Source organism: Parus major, chromosome 2, assembly GCF_001522545.3.
Source record: "Parus major isolate Abel chromosome 2, Parus_major1.1, whole genome shotgun sequence".
Lineage (NCBI taxonomy): Eukaryota > Metazoa > Chordata > Aves > Passeriformes > Paridae > Parus > Parus major.
The window spans coordinates 34,711,833-34,728,211 of record NC_031769.1 but is presented as its reverse complement, the minus strand read 5'-3'; the positions used below and the strand labels follow the sequence as shown (position 1 = coordinate 34,728,211).

At 37.4% G+C, this 16,379-nt stretch overlaps 1 protein-coding gene across 5 annotated transcripts in view; it reads left to right on the top strand.

Annotated features, from left to right (window-relative positions):
* Positions 1-16,379, top strand: part of ANKRD28 (ankyrin repeat domain 28) — a 120,209-nt gene that overhangs the window by 35,558 nt on the left and 68,272 nt on the right. For 2 of the 5 annotated variants that reach the window (XR_001519363.3, XM_015617640.3), the window contains exons 1-2: positions 10,043-11,526; positions 12,625-12,708. Coding sequence is in view for 4 of the 5 variants with exons in the window: in XM_015617640.3 (XP_015473126.1) it covers positions 11,410-11,526; positions 12,625-12,708 (201 nt within the window). In the remaining variant the exon portion in view is untranslated. Of the gene's footprint in view, positions 1-10,042; positions 11,527-12,624; positions 12,709-16,379 lie in introns of those variants that run through there. The other 3 variants (XM_015617639.2, XM_015617638.3, XM_015617637.3) reach the window with 2 other exon arrangements.

Here is a 16,379-nt window from a genome sequence, read left to right as displayed (position 1 = left end):
CATCACTGTCTGTTGCAGTGAGCAGTTTGAACACTCCCACTGCTCTGTGGCAGCTGCAGGCCCATGGTGAGCTGGCTCATACAATTCAACAGCAAAAAAAAACCCTAAATCGGGGCAGTTGGGTCATACAAATTGCCTGTGCTGGCTCAGGAAAAGGATGTGAATGTGTAAAGATCATGTGGGGAAGGGAGGAGTGAAGAGTGTCTGCTCAGCAGCAGTGAAAATCAGACTAATAAAGTTTTTCAAATGTCACTTTAAAAAAAAATAAAGCAACCTACAAACAACAAACAGATTTCTTGGGTGGTAAGAATTGAATTAGCATTCTAAAGCAATACTCTGATGCATTTTATGAAATTTCATTTGGTAATAGACTTTTTAAGCAAAGTGCTTTTTAATCTTCTGAATACAGAATTGAAAAATTGTTAGGAAAAGTAACTAAGGAGTGAAGGTTGTATACACGCTCTTTTCCTGTAGTGATGTGTAAGAGCCCTCCTGAGAGTGGCTTCCCTTTTGGGCATTGTGGGGACGATTCCTTGGAAGGTTTGAAGCAGGCAGGGAAGATTTTTGTCTGCAGCTGTGTTTCTCCTTGCTCAGTTTGGGAGAAGCCACATCTATTTTGGCAGCTGTAGAAGTTTTAGATGAGCTCTCTTGTCCTGTAGTAGTGCCTGTATGTGTGCGTGTGAATATGTGGATTTTGTCCAGCTGTGTTTTATAGAGTATTTTCAGTTGCCAGAAAGGAGCTTTTTCTTGGACATGTGGGAGGTGTGAGGGATTCATAAAAACTTCTAGGAAGTTTAGCTTTCCCCAAGCAGCAAATCCTGATTCTTGACGCAGCTATTGACAGACACTATTTTAGAGATAATCAGAATAATTTGTTTACAGTGACACTGACTGTTCACATACTGAAGAGAGGAAAAAAACAAAGTGGTATCCATAGCAACTGGGATTAATTTTGCTCACTTACATACAGTATTTTGAGTTCCTGGTATGTATGGAAACCAAAATTTCACATGTGAGCAAGCCAGCTGAACTGTGGCTTCTGTGGTCAGTCTATTCCTATCTACCCAAAACTGAATTAAAAGTATTGCACTAGTAGGAATGTTTATGCATTTTTAGTATTATAATAGTTAAATATTTATTTAAAGTTTGTTCTAATTATTATAACTCTTCTGGAAGAGAGAACTGATTTTAAAAAAAGTTTTCTTTAGAAGAAAACTTTTAAATCTTCTAAAAAAAGTTAATGTATTCAAGCCCTTTCCCTCATGAACTCCATCCTGGCAAAAAAGCCCTCACCATTAAAGTGTGCCCCTGTTTTTGCCTCCTCTGTCCAGCAGCAACACTCATCCCTGGGTGGAACAGGGAGGGGGAGACTGGGTTGCAGGCAGATTGTACCATCACATGACTAATGAGTAGGAAAATCTGAACAGAAACTTTTAAAGGCCACAGTTTTTCTGTTTTCTTTTAGAGCTACAAAATAATTCAGCCTCTTCATCCCCTCAGTATTACAGACTGCCTCAACTTTCTACTAGGAGAGTTTCAGTAATGACAAAATTATTGAACAGGTATTTTGAAGGAGCAGATTTTGTAATGCTTTGCTTCTTGACAAAATCAGAGCTTTGTTTTGAATAGCAGAAATCGTGTGGTCCTCTTAGAACATATATGCTGCTATCACTGTCATTCTAAATAGTTTCCTCTAGATAATGCATTTTAGTTCTTTTACTTATCAGACTCGAGTGAATAGCAGGCATACACTTGAAGCTGAGTAAACTTTCCTTCCCTAAGATGGTCAGATTTGGAAGTGTTCTCTTCCTGATGCCCTTCTAGTAGAGGTAAAGCAGCCTGTACGGTATAGTTGCTCCCACTTAGGTTTTATTTTTTTCCTCGGTCAAACCTGTGTTATTTCCCCTTTTGGTCATTTAACCACTGGAAGCCAGTGAGTGCTATTTAACACTTATTTGGATGCATTGCTCTGCTCTGGTTCTTAGTTTTTCACAGCTGTTTGTTACTTCTCACTCTTAATTAGTTACATCTCTTCTTGCTTCTGTGACTGGATTAACATTTTGTTAGTATTTGCTGCTGAAGTAACACAGCTATGAGTCCAAGCAAAACATGGACTAAGATAAAACCCTGCTAATATTGCTGAGATGAGACAGGTAATGGACTATTTGCTGTAGCAGCATATCCAAGCTGATTATTGCAAATACTACTAAAAATCAAACTTAAATAATCATAATTAGCAGTTGGAGATTGGTGAGCTCTCTGACCTTGGCTAGCAGAAATAGATCAACTGAGCTTCTTGGGTTTTGTGCTTTGGGAGGAGGTGAGGGGGCAGGGGCAAAATAAAAAATAAAATCCAAACTCTTTCCTTTTTACTACTTCTCTGATAGTTGAATGGTTCTGTTGAAAGCAAGTCTGTTAGTGTTGTTTATTTTTTTGAATAGGCAATTGCTGTTTGTTACTTGAGAAAAGCAACTGGTTCTGGAAATGTTCTAAACTGATGTGTCATCATTGAAGGTTTTAAATAGCTGAATATGATGTTTGTTTCCTCCCTTCCATGGCTCAAAATGGTATGAATCATTTTTTTAGTGTTTCCCAGATAATAGTCTGAGTGGAAGTGGTATGTGTTTCTGACTCAAGTTCCTAAATGTTGGTGGAGCACTCCCAACCACTGCTGATTTTGGTCATGTGGGAATTCCATAGGAACTTCTGGCAGATGTATAAAAGCAAACATTTTGTAACGATGGCAACTTACCCACAAAGATTGATGTGGTTTTGACATAAAACTTTGAAAGTCCTTTTCTGACTGGCATAACTGACTTGACTTTCCTGCCTAAAATGTGTTAAGTGGTATAGGATAAAAATTCAGTCATGAGGATTGTTTTTTAAGTGTGTAGAATGTCTTGTAGAATGCTAGACTAGAATTTGTGTTACATTTTTATATGGCTGCTACTGTTCCTATCTTCCAGAATTCAGGTGTTTTTTTATGAACCCATCTCCTCTATAGTTTCATATGCTCTTAGTCAATTTCAGGTTTCCTTGTTCTTTCTACATATCTTGGAGCATCAAAAAAGATGCAAGCTCCAGTGTTAACTGAAATGGTGCTGAAAAAGAATTAGTTAGTGAATTTTACAGGGGAAAGAAAAAGGGAAAAGGAAAAGAATGGGCACATCTGTGTTAAAGAATGGTATTAGGAGGATAACATTGATGTGACCTGGAAAGGACTAACTGATATGTCTGTCATCCCAAGCTCATCAAATGTGCTGCAATGAAAGGTTTTATATGTCATCAATATAATGGAGATATGGTTACCCACCATAGGCAGCAGAACAATTCTCATTTCTGGAAATCCACCTGACAACCATTGCTTCTTAAGAAGCTCAGCAGCATGGCAGCCCAGCAGAGTTTTAATGAGGAAATTATAAACTTTCCTATGCTAGATATCTTGGCTCCAGTGAGAACCTCCTCATTTTCAGTCTCAACACCAGCACTGTCCAGTGCTGAACCTGGGTGTTTTGCCTTGTGCTGCCTTTCCTTTAAGGGGGTTTCCAGCCTTCCAGCTAAAGAACCAAGGTTAGAAAAAGGATAGAGCCTATTGGTTTATAGCCCATCCAGCTAAATTACCCTCTGAGGGGAAGCTGAGCCCTACAGACCAAATGTATTGTGTTTCTAATAATCTGCTGGAGAAACAGCAGTTCAAAAACAAACCAGAAAAGCATACAAATCCAGGGAAACTGGGACTTGTTCTTTTCCCATGTAGCAATGAAAGATCACACTCGGGTTTTTTTTTGAATAAGCAGCTTTCAGGTGAGAATTGCTTCTTTTCCTTGGGATACAAACATAGAGAATTGGTTTCAGTGCATCAGAGACAGAAGAAGCCTGTTATGCCATACGTTTGAAAATCCAAAGAAATTTCTGGTATTCAAGGATGCAGTCTCTGAGAGGCTTGTGGTGCTCTTGTGTGTTATAGTGTCTGTCCTTGAATCCCACATGCTATTCGCAAACCCCTTAATTCCTACTGAAGAGGGAAGAGCAAACCTATTGCATGGTGAAAAATAAGGCAATGTTATGTTGACCTTCTATGATGTGGGCTAGTTTTTCTGTAATGAATAATGAGTTTGATTCTTTTTTTTCTCTACGGGAACAATATTGCAGGAAGAAATTTTCAAAGAGGAAATATGTAAAATCAGCACTTCCTCTGTTCATCTTGAGCGTGACTATAGATCAGTAGAAAAGTAGATCAAAGGAGATGAACTAATTCTTCTCAGCGTATGTGTGCGCCCACAGGTCCAAAGGGAATTCTCTCAGTTGTTTTACCAGCTGCACTAATATAATTTAGTGGGATCATATTTTAGTTAATTCATAGGATTATGTACAGTATTGGTATAAACACTTTCAAAGCAAGGTTATAGATGATATAAAACTATGATTAGGAATTCTGCAGTCATTCATTTGCTCCAGCCAAGCTACCTGTTTCTTCTCCTTAGGAAAATGTAATAGCATCATTACCTGAAGCATCAGGCTGTCAGTGCCAGCTGTGGCAGTGGATTGGTCTTCCAGTGTGTCTGGGTTGTTATTTTTGCTCTGCTCATGTTGGCATTCCTGTCCAGCCTCACCTCCCAGCAACGGGCTGGGTGTGCTGGGAGAGAGGGGTTGACGTGTGAAAGAGCAAACAGGGACTGCTGAGACTGAGCCTTTGATTTTTGTTTTGTTTTTGTCAACTCTGCTTTTAGAGCTGTGTGCACAGCTGAAATTGCTGCCCTCGGTAATTATTCCTGGAAGGACACTGTGGTTATTATTGTAATTGATGCCATTTTCATTTGCCAAAACCCAAAATTGGCCATGGCCATGATCTGAGCTGGAAGGACTAAGTAGGCCAGAAAAATTGCTCCTATCAGTGTCTCTTCTGCCTTTGTTCTGCCCAGAGGTGGAAATACTTCTAACAAACCTGTGGGCCTTGCTTTCTGTATTATGAAAACATTTTAAAAGCTGTCATGCTTGCAAAAACCTTAGGTGTACAGCTAATAATTTTGTGTTTGTGTGGGTTTAACAAATGCTGAAGTGTTTTGCCTGCTTCTCTCTTTGACTAAACTGATATTTTAAGATATCTTAAAAGTCATCTTCTCTCAACTTACCTCCTCCCAAAAAGAAAAATTGCATTAAAAAAGGACCTGTCTTCTGTCCAAAATACATGCCACTGTGGCTAAAGTAGTTTTTCGAGATCTTTGTTTGTCTTCATGGATGCAAACTTACCTTTGCCATTCATAACAATATATGTGGATAGGCCACCTTTTTGTGGTCTATCTTCCCTGAAACAGGAGTTGTTTTGACTTCTTGTCAATTTTACAAGACTGACAATGCCACCATCAGACTTGTGTGGTTGTTATTTAGAAAAGCTGTTGGATGTAATAGCTGCCTTCTGTTTCTCAAAAGACAGAGAGAGGTGTTTGCTGTTGGGTGCAGCTGATAAATCTGAACACACACATTTTCTACGAAGTAACTGGAGTCCATGAATTCAGACGGACTGGAGGACTTCTTTTATGTACTGTGTGTTAATGTAAGAATGAATTGTTAACTTTAATTGCAGGGTATTACACTGAAAGTGCACAGGGTAGTGAATTTAAATCTGGCCTTAAAAGGAAAGTGTGCTGGGTGATATCATAGCTAGAAAATATGTTGGAAGATGCAGGACCCTCATATTTTCCCTTTCTTTTAATAGATATAGGAGTTGCATTTCTTTTTCTGGGTTTTGGCCTTTGCACAGTTTGATTGCTAGATTCCATATTTTGGACAACATAGATAATTTTTTTAAGGTATTTACATATCTTGTACTATGATGGCTGTATGGTCCTTCAACCAAGAGCTCGTCTGCAGGCGTATTGTTCAGACATATAGAAGTCTTAAAAAGAAAATTGCTTAGTAAGTAGAATTTGAACACTTTCAAGGTGCTTTACTGCTCTTTGATCGGATGTTATTTTTAACATGTTACAGGGTGTTTAAGTATACAACTGAAAATTATGTCTGAATCACAGACATTTTTTATTATTAACTTTACTTATGTTTCTCCAATTGAGAAAAGTTAAAATGAATGCTGGATTATTTTTATTCTTTGTATTTCAGCTGAAATGGCTTTTCAGTTACTGGATTTTATTAATTGCCAAGTGTTCAAAGATAATATCTGACTATATGAAATATTTCTTTAGATTAACAGAGGCTGTATAATTGCATGAAAAAAGGTTGGTATTACCTATGGTATCATGAGGTGCAAGCAGAGCTATTTTGCTTGTCCTTAGAAGCAGAACTGTGGACTCCAGGGGTTAAAACTATTCTGCAGATGCTCTGGAATAAACAGAACAAAACTGGGAAGAAAGGTACTAATTTCTTGCTTCAGACTATTCTTTTTCCTGACTCCACCTCATTCCCTCAGGAGTGGGGAGGAAACAGCAGAGGAGTTCAGATGAGTGACTCATGAGAAGTATTCTAGAAGTATTGTAACTTATATTCATAGTGATGCTGAACACTCATCTCTGTCTGTATGTGATAAAATCAGCTTATACTAAGGCATGCCTGTTTACTTAGAGCTGTAGCTGTTAAAAAGCAATCTTTGTCTTCTGAAGAAATACACAAATCAGGTATTTGCCTTGCTGAGTTGATATACAACTTGGTTCTAATTTATTTCATTTTTACTGGAACCTGAAAGAACAATTTTCTTCCTTTCCTAGATCCTTTTAATCATACAAAATATTGCCTGAAACCAGTTGGATTAACCTCAGCCCAGAAAAAAACTTGGTAAATGCTGATTGGCAAGAGATAAATCTTTATTTGAGTAGATTCTTTGATAGGTGTCATCAGCAGTGCTGCTACAGTCTTCTGCTCATTTGTTCCTAGAGAAGAAGGCAGATGTATAGGAAAGGTTGCTATTTTTAGCTGATTCAGAGTTCATGTTTTTTCTTTTTTCTGTCTAGTGTAGATGGCAGACATCTGTATTTTAACCTGCAGGTTGCATTTTTGTAATATATTCACTTTATAGTCACCCATTAAAGACTCTTGAAACTTACTTAAAGGTTAAGTGTAGTTTGAAAATTACAACACTTATTTTTTTCTTACAGCTATCATGTCAACATAAAAGCGTTTATTTTTGAAAAAATGCTGATCATCATTGCACTTCTTAAAATTTCAGAGTTAAGTGTGGAGATCTTACCTTGCTAACAGGTCTTGTGGAGGTCATCAGATCACCACTCAAACCCCTGTAGACATGTCATTCTTTTTTTAAGTTAGGCCATTTTTAAGCATTCTTTCTTACTTCCTAGCTTATTTCATAAGCTTTCTTATTGGAAATAGATGACATTTGGAGAAGATGGATGGCGATGACCTGCTGTCTTCAGTTATTTTAAGTTTTATTAATACAAACTGTTTGAGATGCAATGTTCTTTATACCTTCTCAAAGTTCTGTTATGATTCCTAAATTAGTTTGAGGAACAGAAGCTTAAATTAATCATCTTGAATTTACCCTGCTTTCATTCTCTGTTTCTATTAACTCTTCTACACAGAAAATTGTTACTCCAGATAAGATGCTGAAAAATTGGAACCTTAGTTTGGTTTCTCACAGTAGAATTCTAAACAGCTTTTGGTTTTTAGAAGACCTCTTAGGTAACATTAGAAACTGCATTTTGTGCACCAGAAGATACTTTGGATGATTTTTTTGAAGTTGAAAGAAGAGGTGATTAGAGATGCTGTTTGCACTGAGGCGAAGGCACAGATTTTGGTTGAAGGGGATGTAAGGGGGAAATGCCAGTTAATTATGAGCAAAAATTAAATAGCCAGAACTGGGTTTTCCTTTGCTTCCTTTCCTATGGAAGCAATTGCACACACACAGTCCTATCATGAGTAGGATGTTTTTGCTTACTTACATGGTTTAGATTACTATAGAAATCAATACAATATTGACTCAGTTGTGCTGGTTCTCTTTCTAATGCAAACTGTGACATACTGGCTTTTAACTCTTGGTAGTAATGTCACAATTCAAAAATGTACAATGTTAGGTGTGATATATGTTAACTTGCTTTTGGAAATAGTTTATATTAATTGTATTAGAATTTTGTCTAAGATCACTAGAATAATTATCAGAGTAAATGAAAATGTTCTGAATTTTTGCAATTAACTGAGTGTGAAAGTGTACTTTTTAAGGTAACTATTGAATTTTTAGCTGACTTTGAAGCATTAATTACAAAGGTAAAAAAACGGACCATGTTCAGATAATTTGAACTAAATTAGGCATTATCTCTATCTCTCAATGTGTCCAGGTGGTAATTTCAAAGAAGGCATATGGAACCCTTAGCATTTGCTTACTGTATAAATGTACTGACTCTTGAAAAGTGTTCATTTACACTGAACATATGGGCTTAGCTGGAAAACCATTATCTAGCAAGTGTGTGTATATCATATGAAGCTTGAGTACGCATTTTGCCAGTATTTTGCTTTTACTCATAAAATCTGATCTTTATTTTTTTTAAATGCATGTTTAGTTTTGCAAATAAGCTAGTGTCTGTTCCTTAGGGCATTTTTCACAAATAGAAAGCAAGCTATTTTCTGTGTTGTGGTTGTTGTGTTCCACAGCAGACAGGAGGGTGTTGCAATAGCTGAGCTTTGAGGATGTCTATAGTTTATTAGAACTAGTTCTGCTGTGGCCAAGAAGAACATGAGTTGTCATATGTACTTACATGAATCTGTGTTGCTTTTTAATAAATGGCTGAAATGCTAGAACAAAGCAGTGTGGTGTACAAATCATTGCTTTTTTGTAATTAACCCCAAATATATGATATTTCAAAATAACTAGACTCCATGTAATGAACAGAATATATTTATAAATGTATTTGTTAGTCTTGAGAAATTTCAGTCAGAAATTTCATGATGAATCAGAATCTGGTGCTGTGTTTTGCCAGGCCAGGACTCTTGAGGTCAGGCAGTCCTTGGCCAAGGTACTCTTTTGCACTTAGAAAACTTTCACCTGCATAAAGTGTCAGGGGGAAAGGGAGGTGTTTAAGCAATTTATTATGTTGCAATGAAGCTACTGAAGACATTTTTGCAAAAGAGTTCATGTAAGCTTTTCCTGCCTGTGGCCCCCAAAGGTGGGAATTCAGTATGTCTATTTATATCCAGACCTTTTACACACCATTTAAATCTGTCTTTCTCTCTCCCTGGATTCCTATGTGAAACCTGAGTGCAAATACTTTATTGAAGAGCTATAAACTTGCTCACCATTGACAAATTCTGCTCTTGGCAGCCACTGAAGGACATCAGAATTGCCTTAGTGCTGCACACCAGGAGCAAAAACCCTCCCTCTGTTCCTGTACACTGAGGCTTATCCAGCAACTTTTGACAGAAGCCATTTACATAATACACCCACGAGCCAGCACCATTTAGGCAGATTCAAGCTGAAGTATTTATTCAGCAAGTTGTAGGGCTTCATATTATACTTCATTATTATGGTTTATTTTAATAATATTATATTTAAATATACTTGATGTAATTTTTTTTCAAGTTGAGGTTGTGTTTACTTGTACTAATTGCAGAAAACCCATGGGTTTGGTTATTAATAGCTGGCTTTTTAATAGTCAGCCTATTGCTTTAAGATTTTACTTGTCATTTAATTCTCAGAGGATTTATGAGGGGCATTTTTTGTCTTCAATGAGTTAAGTGAGGACTGTTTTGGTGCTCTGACCAGTGCCATATGAAAGCAGTTAAAGTGCTGGAATTGTTTACTGCCTGTAGTGTGGTTAGTCAGCAGAGCCAGGACACCACATTTCTTTGCGGCTTTTCGTGGAAAATATTAAACAGTCGCTCTTTCTTCAGTTATAGAATTTTTACGTTTTCAGCTGCGTTAGTCACCGACCTGGCAAAGACTGCCCCCAAAAGAAGCAAAAGGCGGGTTTTTTTTGGTGCCAGAGGAAGTTACCCTGGGAGCGGTGGCTGGGTGCTCTGGTAAGTGTGACATGTGAGCATTACTAGGCATTTCACCCTGCCAGGCTGCAGTCGCTGCTCGCCCGGCTGCTGCTCAGGGGCAGCGCTGCCGTGGCAGTGGTTGTTGCGCCGCTCCTGCCGACTCGGACAGCCAAGCTGTTTTTCGAGCTTTACAAGGATATCTGCTGATTGTATAATTTAATTTGTCAAGGAAAAAAACTGATAAGCAGAAGCTCTAACTGAAGAGGAGAATCAGGTTGGCGCAGTGACAGATGTTCGGATAAAGAAGTTGGCTCAGAGAAGATGTACAGAGTCTGATTTTTTTATTTTTTTTCCTTTTTTTTTTCCTCCCCCTCAATCTGAATGAAGACTATCATGGGAACTGCATTCACATGGTGATCAAAAGAAACACTTGAGTGATGAACTGCTTTTGCAGAAGTCGTCTAAGACAGTAATTGGAGCTTTTGTGTGCAGTAGCTAGCTTGTTTTGCTGAAGCATTCCTCCTCAACAGTATTTCTGCCTGACGCGTTCCCTGTGAGAAGCCACAGCTACTGCCTGGTGAAGGGAAAATGAACGCTCCGCATTGCTCGTGTCCCTGACGGAGTAACAGCGGCTGCTTTGCTTTTGCTGGATTCAGCCGGCAATATTATTCAAGGAGTTCATTGTCCCTGTGGTCTGACTCATCGCATGTAAATGTGCTGCAGCCGTGCTGCACGTTGCAGCTCTGTTCTTGCATGGGAAAGAATTATTTTGCTCTGAGCAGGTCCTGAATAACTGCTGGAACCGAGATGTGTTTTTCTGTCTGGACTGTTTTTGACGTTGAGCAAGGAAGCTGTAGAATGGCAGGATGATCGGGAGGCGCGTTTATTTTCAGTCCGCAGAAAGCCTGTGAGGGTTGATTTAAACTGACCTTGCAGGAGTGCGAATAGCCGCGGCCGTCTCTCTCGGGGCAATTGTTCCTTGTTCCGTCCTCTGCAGGACGGAGTCGTGTCTTCTGCAACAATGACTTCGCTGTGGGGGTAGAAGGACGCTGTGGAAGTTGTGACATTAACAAAGACAAATTTGCTCGTGAAAGGACAGCTGTGTGCAACAGTGAGTGCTGTTCGAATGGAATTGGATCTTGGGATATTTTTATCTCTTTATTTAGCTCTTCCACAGTTTCGTTTTTGTGGTTTTGATGCTTGGGGACTTCTTATTTTATAAAGAACAACTTTTTTTCAGCAGTGTGTTGAATATCTCGTGGTGTTTCAGTCTGGAAAATGAAGTGTAAGGGGGGATTGGAATATCTCTTTCTAGATGCTAAGACACCAGCAGTAACACGAGTTTGTGAGGGCATGTGAAACAGGTGAAAGTATTTCCTCTATGGTCACTATTGCAATACCTGCAGTCTGCTTCCAAAAATACCACTGCTGGCATTTTTTTGTTTGCTTTTGCTTCCTCAAACGGATCGAATGAGTCGAGTCTGTATTGTTGTTTTGGAGGAGGAGGAAGATGATTCTCCCACATTTATTTCCAGTTTACCTCAGGAAAACGTATCTGTACATCCATCGCCCCCTGGAAATGTGCTGGTAAGCCATGTTGTTTGTTGGCATATTTCCTGCTTATAATGCTGTCTCAAGTACCCATAGCTATAGTCCTAAGATTAGGATGAATTCGTACAATGTCGAAACAAGACAAGGTGATAAAATTTGCGTGCAATAAGGATGGGAAAAGCTGAAACTTTGTGGTGGAATTTATGCTTGCAGGGGTCTATTCTATTCCATGTAACCTTATTTATGGTGCAGCAAGAACAGGTCTTGTTTCTTGTGTAACAGCAGTGGGGTTTTAGAAGGGGAAATGTATTTGAAGTAGGTGGGTTTTCCCTGCTCCACTTCTCACACTTCAGTAGTACATTTATGCAGTACCACTTTAGAAGCTGATGTGATCATTGTATTATAATAATATGCTTATGTATATTTTGAGAACTGATAAGAATATATAGTTACATCAAACGAGAGCACTTCTAAGCTAAATTAAAAATTACCATAACTCACAATCTTAGTATAACTGTTAGATTCACATTAGCACTTTCTGAAAATTATCAACACTGGGGATTGTGCTTTTATTGCTTTAAATGATTTTTTTTCTGTCAAGTGACTGACTTAAATCTTGCTAGCATACCTCAGCAGCTTTTCTTACTTACTAAGAAATCCTACTATATTTAGTAATAGATGTGTGTGAGTGTGAATTTGTTACCATACTTATCTGATGCACTTTGCTTTCCCACTCTGTCTAAACAGGTGAAAGACTTCCAGTAACTTGAGTCACTTGCTAATGGAAAAGGGGATTGTTTGCTTATACTGTATAGAATTTGCAGCATGTAATGACAACCCTAATTTTGTTCTAAGGCGTTCTCTTCTCAGCTGTTACAATCTTCTCAGCTCCTTTTTTTTTTTCTTTCATGTATATATTTAATTGCCTTAGAGGATGTCTGTGTGTTTGAGGTTTTTAAAACTTGCAATTTCTTTGATTCTAAATACTGGTGCTGATTTCTTTGTTTTACTGACTGGAATGGGTTTTTTTTGTCATTATCTTGTGTTTCTGTTATATATCAAAAAAAACTGTATACATGTCACTAAAACCTAAAATAAGATTTTATTTTAAGATGTGTTTTTTCTTCATTTCAGCCACCATTGGTTCAAGCTATATTTAATGGAGATCCTGATGAAGTTCGAGCACTAATATTTAAGAAAGAAGATGTTAATTTTCAGGTAAAATCAAATATCATTATATTTGAATAAATTTTAATTTTGAATATATTTTAATTTTGTTTGTTATATCTTTCTACTGTACTAATCTCTTTAAAACTTTGCTAATTCTTGAGCTGTACATTTTATATACTAGGCTAACTAAAGCCTCTACATACACATAATACTGGGAATCAGGTGTATAGCTTTGCAGAATTGTGTGAATAGTAATGACTAATTTTATATTCCTTGTAAATGTTAGTTCTGCAGTGGTTGGGTAACTGCAAAGTTTGTTTATGCAGTTGTATCAGAGTAGTTTACAGAAAGCTAGACTGGTTGAGTGTGATGCTATGTAGACTTGAATTCTTTTTAAATTGAATATAGTATACATTAGACAATTATAAGAACACAGTCTGGGTTTTCAGTAGGTACATTCAATAGTTGATTTTAAAAAGGGAAGCCTCATGATTATATTAGTAAGAATGAGAAACTGGGTTTATATTTTTGCAGTGCTGCAAACTCAGGCTCTGAAGACATAAAAATTATACTGAAATGGTACTAAGTTTATTCCATTGGGTGAAATTCAAGATTTGAACAGCATGCAGTTACTGTATTTCTAATAAAATTCTAATATGCGTGCTTGACACTACGAAAGATAATATGGTATAAACTCTACATGGATTAGAAATTGCTTTGATTATTACAGCAAACTGACACAAACCATTTCAGGCTTATGCTACAGGAATGTGTATAGCTGTTTCTCCTCCAAATACCTCAGAGCAAGAGTCATGATAAAAGGCAAAGGTTAAGATGTAGTTGCTACCTAGGGGCCCATTTAAGACCATGATGATTGTTTACACTTTCTTCTGGGGAGATGTAAACCAAAAGCAAATATTTAGTTTGGTATGTCTCTTTTGACATTTAAAAGCATTCTGCAGAATTTACAGCTGAGAAGTGGCAGCTGAAAAATCCTAGTATAAGGGAGCCCTCCTGTTGGCTTGAAGAGCTTGAATAGGACCCTGTATAAAGAAATTTTGTGACAAATCTGAAGCTTTGTTTGATGGATGGACTTTTTTTTCTTCTTTCAGGAGTTTTACATGTCCTTAAGCAAGATTGTATGATGAATTTTACTAAAAGATAAAATATTCTTTTTCATTATGAGAACATTAGTTTTGTATCCTTCCCATGTGTGCACCTATATGCTCTGGTCATGTTGCCATTTTTATTTTTAGAACATAATTAGTTTTTGTTGTTACTTTGTATTCATTCATGTGTTTAAAGTCAGAATTCATAGCTACAGAGCTCTTAAGCAAAGTTAGGTTTACTCCCTTTCTGTTTTTTAAAAATTATGTATTACCAAAGCCTCTGCTATATTTCAGTTTGTATGTGGGAGTAGTTTGGTATTGGGTTTTGTTTTTTCTCAAGTTTTGTCAAACTCTTGCAAATAAATAAGAAGATAGGAAGTCAACAGATGTGCTTAAATAGAAAAGCTCATAATTTTTTGCTGTCTTTGAAGAGAATTGTTTCAGATTGCCAGGTACTTATATTGCAGGTAGAATAGTCAAAATCTGGATGTTTTTACGTTTTATATATTTATTTATTTATTTATTCCTTTCTGTGGATACATCTTCCTTTAATAGAACATGTGTGCACTAGGTGTTAGCCTAGTAACCTCCAAAGTGTGGTTAGAGTCCACGCAGCACAAATATGCTACTTTGTTATAACTACCTTGTTCAGCGTAGGGAGATGCTTATCACCCATGACCACTGTTTATTATCATGGCAATCCTAGTCCTAGTACAGTATTTGATATTAGATTTACATTTACCCCTTAGATGCTGTTTGTTGGGACTAAATAAGCATGTAAATTCTCCCATTGTCTGGTAGAAATGAAATAGACTGCCTAGTACATTTTTCTGTGTGTCTTGTATGCGTTTTGTTCCTTTCCTTGGGTTTTTTGTTGAAGGCGTCCTTGGCTGGAGGTAATATATGTCTACATAAGTCTAGATCCAGAGTCACTCCCTGTGTTATGTGTTACAAATTGGTGTGGAGAGAAGGACAGAAAAAGTGAAGAAAATGAAGTAGTTATTTATATTCCTGAAAAAGAGAAGGAGCGGAATAAACTGTTTTGACCATTGTGGATTGTATTAGACCACTGTATACACTTGGGTTTTTTCCACTTTGCTATCCAAGTATTTCAGTGCAGTTACTTGAATTCCAGAGTTATTCCCTCCAATGCCTCTGCAGAGTCATTTCCCCCTCTCAAGAACAACTAATTATTTTGCAGTTTGTATTCTAATAGTTTAGATTCCTTCCATCCTCCCCTTCTCCTGTGCATGGGCTGGACTCTGTAACTGAAGACCCAGCAGCATTCTGTGAGTTAATTCTGCCCAAAAGTGAACTGAAGAGATAGGGCAGTTGTCCATTTTGTTGTGACAGGGACACTCATCTAGGAAAGTTATTTATGATGAAATGTGGGTATTGTTTTCTTTTTGTTTCATCCAGCTTCATTTACGTTCTTTTATGAAATCTTTCAGATCATGAGTTGCCAGTGTGTGACTGTAAGATGATGTACAAATAGCAAAAGGGCTTTTTTCAGGAAGAAGATTGTTCTCTGTTCATGCCACACCAGCCTCTTGAGTCACAGGCTCAGTTTAGATTTAGAAAGTATGTATTGTATTCTGTCTGCTGTTGTAATCTTTGGTGAAGAAAGAACAAATTGAATGTATCCCTAGCTGCTTAAACTGGGGTTCAAAGAGGCTTACCCTCCCTGCAAGCTTGGAATGTGCAGCTCCTTATAGACAAAACTGATTTACAGGAATTTTGTTCAGATAAATTGTTTGGAAGATGTACTTTTCTGAGGCTCCAAGTAATGCGAAAAAAAAAATCCAAAGGGGAAGGGGTTGCTTCTCACTTCTCTTGCCCCAAGAAAGCTTGAATAACTGTAGCTGTTTGATTCATGAATCAGTCTTAAATCACATGCATCACATATGTCAAATAGCATAGAGTTTCTGTTACAAGTATGGCTTTTGGTATGCTGAGTGTGTGTTTGTTTAAAAAGTTATTATTTCTTGATACCATCCTGAGCTTTTGAGACTTGACAGAAAGGAAGATCTTGTGTGATAGTGGACACATTTAATATCTGTTAGTTAATGGAGATCCTCAATATTCCCTGCTCTTGCTGATTAGATTAGTGTGACTGGTTTGAATTCTACCTTTCAGCAATTAGTTTTAGCTAACTGAATGATTTCAGCATTGTATTTATAAATTAGTATTGGTTTGGGCTTTTTTTTTTTTTAAGATTTGGAGACCTGTTACTGTTCTAAACGTTAGCATTTCTGTTTGTAATCAAAACTCGTATGATGTATGTTTAGCTTAAAAGATCATGAAAATGGAGTATTTCATCTCAGCTATTAGTTAAGAATGTAATTTTCTTAAGGGAATATCAGCTCACTGTCAAAAATGATTTAAAGGTTGCAAATCTGACTGTTGAAGTGATTGTTCAAAATCAGAACAATTTTTCCTCCTCCTAGACCTATTAGGGTAGTATTTCTTGCCATGAAAATTGATACTTCAGGTAACCCAATATGCATTTTTCATAACCCCATTGCACTCGATCTTAGCCGAAGGGACAAACATCTGATCCTCTCTGGAGCTGGGGTCAGTGTGCCCCTTGCTCTTCTCATAATAAAGCCA